Source organism: Octodon degus, unplaced genomic scaffold, assembly GCF_000260255.1.
Source record: "Octodon degus isolate 3935 unplaced genomic scaffold, OctDeg1.0 scaffold00161, whole genome shotgun sequence".
Taxonomy (NCBI): Eukaryota; Metazoa; Chordata; class Mammalia; order Rodentia; family Octodontidae; genus Octodon; species Octodon degus.
In genome coordinates, this window is record NW_004524737.1 from 3,862,070 (window position 1) to 3,871,557 (window position 9,488).

At 44.1% G+C, this 9,488-nt stretch overlaps 2 protein-coding genes across 8 annotated transcripts in view; both read left to right on the forward strand.

The window, feature by feature from the left end:
* Flrt2 (fibronectin leucine rich transmembrane protein 2) overlaps window positions 1-9,488 on the forward strand; it is a 97,839-nt gene that overhangs the window by 78,272 nt on the left and 10,079 nt on the right. The gene's annotated exons all lie outside the window — the stretch shown is intronic.
* The window catches only part of LOC101591458 (putative methyltransferase C9orf114 homolog), a 5,958-nt gene continuing 4,910 nt past the window's right edge, over window positions 8,441-9,488 (forward strand). The window contains exon 1 of the mRNA XM_012517280.1: window positions 8,441-9,482. Within this exon, the coding sequence (XP_012372734.1) occupies window positions 8,441-9,482 (1,042 nt within the window). The remainder of the gene's footprint in view (window positions 9,483-9,488) is intronic.

Here is a 9,488-nt window from a genome sequence, read left to right on the forward strand (position 1 = left end):
AGTAAGCATTAACTGTTCCTTTCAAAAGAGCCGGGGTTCAGGGTTCAATCCCTGGCCTGCCATGCTAGCCCTGCCTCCCAGGGTACACTGAGACAGTAATTGAGACTAGGCGTGGTGGCGTGCACCTGTAATCCCAGTGCTTAGGAGGCTGAACACAGGCAGATCACCAAGAACCAAATTTCATTTCTCTGGGGACCACCTTGTTGTCATCAAGAATATTTGCTGTGTTGTAATTTAGGTGGCTGTACTTTCTCCAACCCAGATGTCCAAAGTTAGCTATTTATCATGTGAGGCTGAAAACATTTGGGCCTCAGCATCATGCTGCCTCTTTCCAGGCATGTTTTTCTCCAGAGAAAGACACTTAGATATTGGAGTTATTTTTGCAAACAAGACAGTAAAGGATTAAAGCACATTGGTGATATTTAGGCTCTGAAAAAACAACTAGAAGTAGCCAGTGCTACTTAAATACATAGCAGCAGTTTACATTTTTATTAATGGATTGTCACCAAGCAAATTAAGTCTTTATTCACTAGCTTGAAAAGTAGCAGGGTGAGTGGACTGTTGAAACTTCTAAGGGAAGGGTCACAGCACCTGGGAGAAGTGTTTAGGCCAAGAGCAAGAAATTCCCTTGGCAGGGCTGGAAGCTGAAATTAGGTTCAAAGTGGAAGTCTAGACAGAAGACCTGGCATCCGTGTACAAACAAGTTTGCTTTGCAGCCTGCTATGAGAGCTGGATGAACTGGGAGTTTCTTAATCGCATCCTGCTGGGATCCGTTGCAGCATGCTTTTCTGAATGTCTCATGTCGTTTATGTACTTTTCACTATTGTGAAGTTAAGTGTGTCTGCGTTAGCTTACACTCTCATGTGAAAATGTCACAGACTGGATGAGGAGAATAACTGCGATTCATTGTTTCCTAGTCCTGGATTCTAGAAGTCCAGAGGAAAGGTACAGATAGGACTGATTTCTTCTAAGACCTTTGCCTAGATTGTAGATGACTGACTGCTCTTTCTCTTTTATGTCTTCACGTGGTCTTTCTGCTGGGTAAATGTGTGTCATGATCTCCTTTTATATCAGACATATTAGACCAGAACTCACCTTGATGAAATTATCTCAACTTAATTACTTGTTAGAAACTTCATCTCCAGATATAATCTCGTTCTGAAGTTTGAGAAGGTAGCGTGCCAACAAGTCCATTTTGTGGAACACATTTCAATTCATCTCAGGCCACTACTTAAATAATTATTGAATACATGAATGGATGGTAGATTTGTAGTTAATTTTGGTAAGTCTGAAGGTCACAAGTCTAGTAATACTTGCAAGGTATTTAATAAAGTTCTTTACTTTTTTGTTTCCTTTATGCTGAAGATATGATTAGGAGACCAAATTCTTTACTGAACTTTCTGTTTTTCATACAAGCATTCTTCTTATATAGACACATGCCTTCTCACTGTGCAAAGGATCACCACTATCCATCAGTTTGCACAAAACGTTTATGCAGCACCCTGAGCAAACATACGTAGAGAGGGCTTCTATAACTTTTTAAGAGTTATAACTCTCATTAAGTATTTTTGAAAGGTTTATAATTCTATTATGGCGAGTTGCCTCTCCGAATCTTCAAAGGCTAGGCAGGTTTGCCTTTAGATTTTTCAAATCCTAATATATCTGCATGAAAAGCAGTAGTGTTAAGAGCATGGTCACCAGGCTCTTCCCTTATCCTGGGGGTTTCATCGTGAGCCCCATGGCCTTTCCACTCAACCCTGACTGTACACCCCTTTTGCTGAATCTGAACAAGCCTAACGTGTCACAGATTCTGCAGGTCAGATGAAGTGGAGGCATCTACCAAATAGGGTCCTAGCACCTGGGTAGATGAGTACTCAAGATATAGCCTGGAAGGGGAACTACTGGCTTTGGATGTTCTTTATCTTCTCTCTCCATCCCTGAATTGCTACACATTCATTTTCCTGTAAGTAGGGATCTCTAAGTGGTATGGGAAAAAGAAACTCCCCGCTGGAAAGACATCTGGGATGAGTTCATGTTCTCGAAAATCTAAGAATGAGTTTTAGGAGCGATAAAGGTTAAGAGCAAAATATGAAGGAAAGAAATCTTCTGCCAGAGAGAGGGACAGAAGGGGCCTGAGCAGGTTGCTGAAGAACTCATCTTTCCTAGGGATTTCTTTTTCTTTCTTTCTTTTCTTTTTTCTTTCTCCTGGGATTGAACTCAGGCCCTTGTGCTTGCCAGGGAAGCGCTTATTCTACTGCATCATTTCTCTGGCCCTTTTCCCAGGGATTTCTACAGAGCACATCCATAACTCAAGGTGGGAAACATGGGAAATCCCTAGGTAGGCATGGAGTGGGACAAAGCTATAGTCAACCAGTAAGGTTACAAGCATCATTGTTCAGGTAAAATTGATTATGGTGAGATTAAATGGGGAAATGAGTCACACAACAAGCGGGCATAAATACAAAACAGGGCTCTTTCTGTAGGGGGTTGGGTTAGTCACAACTCCTTGCTTTTTCAAGGTGAATGATATATGTTTAGAATAGCACTTCCCTCATGTCCATCCCTAGGGAGGTATGTGGATGCTTTTGTTTAATCTTTTGTCTTGAGGTCTGGCCCACAGCGGGAGTGTCTGTCTCTTCCACAGTTGCAAGCTGTCTTGTTTGCCCTACTGGCTCCTTTAAGGGTCCAGCCCTGTCTAACTTCCTCTAATATTTCTATCTAACTCAGATGCCTACAACATAAAGATAGACTGGTCAGCTCCAGCTTTTTTTTTTTTTTTTTTTTTTTTTTTTTTTTTTTTCATGACTTCTATACTCTGAACTTGATGGAGAATGCTCCAGAAAATTCATAGTGCCAGAACATTCTAAGAAAACTCCAGGGACAAAGTCACACCCAAAAGTAGTTAATTGTGGATGAATCACTGATGATTTGCTTCTTTGTAGTCTTAACCCAAAATACTTACAGTCCCTGTACTAGGAGACTCCCAGAGCCTTTGTTCTTGAAGCCTTTGACTAGACCTTAGGTAGAATCAAAGCAAGAGCGGGCTTCTGCACCCCTGGAGGGAGAGCTGCCTCCCCTGCTGTAGCTGTCTGCTAAGGGGAGATAGAGCAAGTGATCCTGAAAGACCCAGCCCAGGACACCTTCATGAAACCTGCCACGCACTGGATTGTACAACTTTGAAACTCGTCACCCAGAGTCACTCAATGCTACTTTTTAAAATGATCCATGATTGCTTACCAGGCCATGCATAGAACGTCAGAAAAAGAAAAAACAAAACACCAGTGCTTTCCTTTACCATACAGAATAATTTTTAGGCAGGGAACAAATTAGGAGCTAAATTGAACGGTGGGTGGCCTCTGCCTTCCACAGTACAGGGGACATTATACTATGCAGTATGGCAAGCCTTAATGCTCTGGATTAAAAGGGAAAGTCCCTTCTAATTAATTACATGATTGTCTTTGCCCAGCATGGGTAACTTACTTTGTCATCAAAGTTCTTGTTTACACAAAGCTGTATTTCTTTATTTATTATTTATACTTCATCCAGTTCCAAAAATAATGAGATAGCAGGAAAAAAAAAAAAAAAAGGTGTGGGGTGTTTAGGGATGTTTAAGAGACTCTGAGCAAGACGTTGGAGAATTTTGACAGAAGTTTAAAGTTGCTTTTTGTCTCCAAGCTCTTCTTCTCAGTAAAATTTCCAGTTCTCCTCGATAATTACTTCTTTTCTGGAGGCATTTCTTTCAGTTCTTTGCTGCACCGTCCAAGTAGTGATCTTTATCTTCTCTTACCCTCCCCTGCCTGCTGGGGTACATTTACCTGCAGGCTTTCATTGTTCTGAGAATAAAGTCCAAATGGCTTTGCAAAGCCACGCAGGGCTATGCTTGTCTGATCCATAGGCTTCCCATCCTCTTTGCACCCTCTTCCATTTTCAGCCACAGTGTTTTCACAGTTTCTGAAGACAGCCAAACTCTCCTTCTCTTATTCCTTAGTGCCTGCTCTGAAGTAGGCCTGGACTTTGCTACTCTCCTTTCTCCTCCATGCACCACCCTCTCATGCTGGGTCCCCCCGCCCCCCACAGCAGTATCTCAGTCAAGGAGGTCCCATGCTGCAGCATGCCTTCCCATGATTACCTTAGAGGAACCTACTCATATACATCTTGACTGAGCCATTATCAAAACTTTTTCCTTCATGATGTTGCCCACAGTGCTATCATCTCAAGTGTCAAGTCTGTAGCTTTTGATTTTTGTTTTCTTGCCTTCTAAATGCTTTCTAAATGTATCTCCTTCCTGACCATAGGGCCCCCATTTCATTCTCCCCCTTTGCACACAGTAGCCACTCAACAACCCATGAATGTGGTGTAGGCAGCTGAGAGATAGAAGTGTTATAGGCAGTCAGATAGGCCTAGGCCTTCAAAAGACCCAATATGGAAGACAAGCTACCTTGCATCTACCTCTGCCTCTACCGTACCTCTGCCTCTACACTGGGCTAGACCTCAAGAGAAAAGATTTAACAAATGCAGCCATATTCCTCCCTAGAGCTGGACACCAAGGACTGATATTATAAATAGGTATCAGTCACCCTGAAAAAGGCACTAACCCAGCCCCGTGTAGGAAAAGCCTCTGTTCTGTATTTGTGTCCACTTGTCACACTTGCTTCCCCATTTGATTCTAATCTAATCAACTTTACCTGAGTGATTCTGCTTGCAGTCCTACAGATTTACCATAGTTTTGTTCTACCTCATGCTCCCCTACCAAGTTCCCATGTTTCCCACCTTGGACCCACCTCACCTCGGGATTTTGATCTATTAAAAATCTCTAACAAGAACTGGTATCTTGGCAACTCACTGAGGTCCCCCTTCTGTCCCTCTCTCGGACAGGAACCTTTTTCTCCTCAATAAATATATTCTTAACCTCCATTGTTCCTAAAATTCATTCTTCAGTTTTGGAGAACACAGAATCATCCCAGTGTTCTTTCAGGTTGAGAATTTCTTTCCTCAGTAGCAAAGGGATGAAGGGGGAGACTAGCTTTAAGAAGAGCTTTGATGCATTTCACTTGACTTGGAATGTGTGCCCAAAACATTTGCATTTCTAGAGAGGGTGTCATTCTAATCTAAGTTAGTTGGATAATAATTGTAGAACCGTGTAAAATCCGGGAACTGGAACGGAAAGCGTTTTGGGGAAATGGAGGCTCACTGGGAAACGGCGACCCCTGACGTCGTTGTCTACTTGCAGATCTTTTCCTTGCCTTGTGGTTTGTCTCAGAGACAGACTTACATACTTCAGGAGATAAACCTCATAGACCACTTTGATTGCTTGCCAGGACCCTGGCCACCTGCATTAAAGCCAAGCTCGGGGTGCAGCCATTGTAGGACGAGGGACCCAGTCTCATTTCATGCATGTGACGCCCTCCACCTTGTCCTTTGGTGTTTCCTATGTGATTCGTCATTGCAGACTACACACTGCTCTCTTATACTGGAGTTTTATATTTAATTAGCAGCAAGGATCACAACTCTATGCTCTGCAAAGTAAAGTGATTAAAAGGGAAGCAAGGAGGAACAATGTCTCGGGAATTGTTCTTTGCTTTGTGATCGTGTCTGTGTGTTGCGTTAGCCATGCCTCAGCAGTGTCGCCCTCCCTCTGGCGGTAGCTCCGTACATGTGGGCCTAAGGTCACGAGGAGCCAGTTGAGTGGAGCTTGCTTCCTTTACCAAAAAAAAAAAAAAAGAAAGAATGAATGAAAAAAATAGTTACTGTGTTTTTATTCTTTTTTTAGTAGATATTTCTCTCTGACAAAGAATTCAATTGCTGAAGTTGATTGACACCATATACCTAAGAGTACACCAGTCTTTGGCATTTGGGATGAAGTTTGAAAGCTGCGGGGTCCATTAGTGAAAGGCGCGCTTTGGTTATGTGTAAACTGTAAGAGGCTCTGCTTCTATGTTTAAATTCCCTGGTGTTTCAGCAACATATCTCAAAATTTATTCAAATGAGAAAAGACATCACTGGATTTTTTTTTTTTAAAGAGGCTTTAAAAATCTGCCCTGTATTTTTTCCATACTTTCTTTTGATTTGTTCTTTTGTGCATTGTGCAGCTCTGTTGGACATAAAACTGGCGCAGCTCATCTAGGGTTTTATTTTAAGCTTTGGAAATGATTTGATCTTAACCCATAGCTTGTCATGTTCCGGGGGAGAGAAAGTCCTTGAGTGAAGGACAGGGTCAAGGGCAAGAAATGATCATCTTTCTTCTGTTTCTTCCACCCTCTCATTTCTCACATCCAGGAGTGCTCAGTCCCCTGAACACAGCCCCACACCTCACCATGACAGGCATTCTGAAGATGAAAAGGTGTATTGTAAAAGCTTATTTATTCAGAGATGAAATTTCATACCATTTACATTCAGAGGCATACCTCTGACACCAAATAAGCTCAAGAAATGATTTTTTTCATTTTTTAGATTCAAAATGAGATAAGTCACCTGGAAATATGCACTATGTAATTTCCTTTCATGGGCCTTATCAGTATTGGACTGGAATCTGCATTTTCCTTGTGAAGGAGACATAAAATTTTGTGTAACAGTGTGTATACTACATATGTGGTGTGATATTTTGGTGGGGAAGTAGGCCATGTTTGTATTTTTGGATTGTTTATTTTTTTTTTCTAAGCTTTTTTTATAGCTCTCAAAGATACTGGCCTATTTTATAGGGATTCTAACAATATGGAATGGCAAAATGGCTTGCAATTAAAGCTCAGTTAAAGTGTCAGTGAATTTATGTGAATATTTAGAAGATAGATATATGTATATATCTATATCTATATCTATCTATCTATCTATCTATCTATCTATATCCTGATTTTAGCTCACACCCATCCTAAGACATTAGGTACTAAAACTCCTCTTCTCAAGCCCAGTTTATGATGATGCTTCATACTGACACCATTTCTTGAATGCCATATGTGAATAAAAGCATAGGATTCTGCTTTGTTTTATGGAGACAGTAGGGTGCTGTAGGAGCTGCATATATTTTCTAGTCACATGCTCTGTGACTTTACCAAGACAGTCTGATATCTTTATGCTCAGGGACTCTTTAGCCATCTATCTATCTCTTGTTCTATCTGTCTACCTAGGTTAGGAGAGCTTAAAATCCTTGAAAACTGTTCTGAAATATTACCTCAGTGTTTTCTTAAGGGACCCCAGATTGAAGACGTTGAGGAGTTTTCACAGACTGCCTCTTCAAACAAAGCAATCACCTGAAGGTCATTCTTCGATTCGTTCATTTTTTCTACAAATGGTTCTTGAGTGCATGCCCTGTGCTATTGTAGGCTCTGGGGAAATAACCAAGAGCAAAAGCTGACCAGCCTCAGCTTATGCGGTTTTTCAGGGAGGCAGAACAGGTTAAAGAGAAAGGCTCCTCAGCCTATGCCTGCTCTAGGTCCCAGTCCTCTCACACACAGGTGGATCTAATAAATGTGTCCACATATTCTCAGGCTTGATAGATGGGAGAAGGTATCTGTATATCACCAAAGGAAAGAACAAGTATTAATGAATGAAAGATGAAAGCAAATTGGATGAATTCAAGAGCAGCTTCTCTACCTAAGTTCCTTGTGCAGGAAGGTTTGTTATGGGTATGTAAAGCTAAAAGGAATGATCAAAGTTATGAATGTGTGTTTTCCAGACATTGGTTGGTATTCTAAGTGATTTAGAGTCCTATGAATCTTTGAGACGTGAATACTGTTATTTTCCTCTTTGTCACACATAGAGATGAAGTCCTTTTCCAGCAGCACTGCCAGTAGGCAGAAAGGCTGTGCAGGTCCTCAGCTCCCAGACACCATCAGCTGTTGCTCTAGGTGTCTTCTCAACCTCTCTTCAGTCCATTTGCTCTGTGCTTAAACAGTACAAATTTGCCCCACAATTCCCTTAATGCAGCTAATCATCACCTCTTCGAAATGAAGAGTGAAATTTGGAGAGGCAACATCAGGAATCATCATCCCACCATGAGAGAACGAGGTGAGGTCAGTGCCGAGTAATTGTGACACCAGAGCCCTGTTCTTTCCAGGACAACAGCCCAGGCCCTGCCCGCATGACTGATAGTGGGGAAGGCAGAAAGAGCAGCTACTGGATGCCCCCAGAGCAACTCCTATATGGAGTGGCCAGGTCGATGGACCGGGGACTGTAAAGAGGTCACTGAGCACACCCACCTGGACACGGCTGACAAGATGCACAGGCCCAGCCTCTTCAGCAGCCCACCGGGCCAGCATCTGCAGAGCTGGGGCCCAGGAGCCTCCAGTGTACCTGCCCTTCCCCTGGTATCTTTCATGGTATTCAGGTTCAGGGAACTATTCTATCAAATGATGGCAAAGAAGCCCTCTGAAAATAAGAATCTAAGAAGTTGTTTCTTTTCTGTGAAACATGATTTCGACGTTCTGTGAAATATATTTGGGCGAACATGGCGGAGCGCGGGAGGAAGCGGCCGTGCGGACCGGGTGAACACGGACAAAGGGTTGAGTGGCGAAAATGGAAACAACAGAAGAAAGAGGAGAAAAAGAAATGGAAGGACCTCAAGGTGACCAAAAAGCTGGAGCGGCAGCGAGCACAGGAGGAGCAGGCCAAGCGCCAGAAGGAGGAAGAGGAGGCAGCTGCCCAGAGGAAGGACCTAGGACGGCCCTACACCCTGAGCGTGGCCCTGCCTGGCTCCATCCTGGACAACGCCCAGTCGCCCGAGCTCCGCACTTACCTCGCTGGCCAGATCGCCAGGGCCTGCACAATCTTCTGTGTGGACGAGATCGTGGTATTCGATGAAGAAGGCCAGGAAGCCAAGTCTGTGGAGGGTGAATTCAGAGGCGTTGGCAAGAAAGGGCAGGCATGTGTGCAGCTGGCCCGCATCCTGCAGTACCTGGAGTGTCCACAGTACCTGAGAAAGGCATTCTTCCCCAAGCACCAGGACCTCCAGTTTGCAGGCCTCCTGAACCCCCTGGACAGCCCTCACCATGTGCGGCAGGATGAGGACACCGAGTTCCGCGAGGGCGTCGTGGTAGACCAGCCCACCCGGGCAGGCCACGGCTCCTTTGTTAACTGTGGCATGAAGAAGGAGGTGAAGATCGACAAGAACTTGGAGCCTGGACTCCGGGTGACTGTGAGACTGAACCCAACGCAGCTTCCAGAATGCAAGACCTACCGGGGCACGGTTGTATCATCGCAGGAGCCTCGAACCAGAGCCGGGCTCTACTGGGGCTACACTGTCCGCCTGGCCTCCTGCCTCAGTGCTGTGTTTGCTGAGGCCCCCTTCAAGGATGGGTACGACCTGACCATTGGGACATCCGAGCGTGGCTCAGACGTGGCCTCCGCCCAGCTGCCCAGCTTTCAGCATGCACTTGTGGTGTTTGGAGGCCTCCAAGGGCTGGAAGCTGGTGTGGATGCTGACCCCAACCTGGAGGTGTCCGAGCCCAGTGTGCTCTTTGACCTGTACGTCAACACATGCCCAGGCCAGGGTAGCC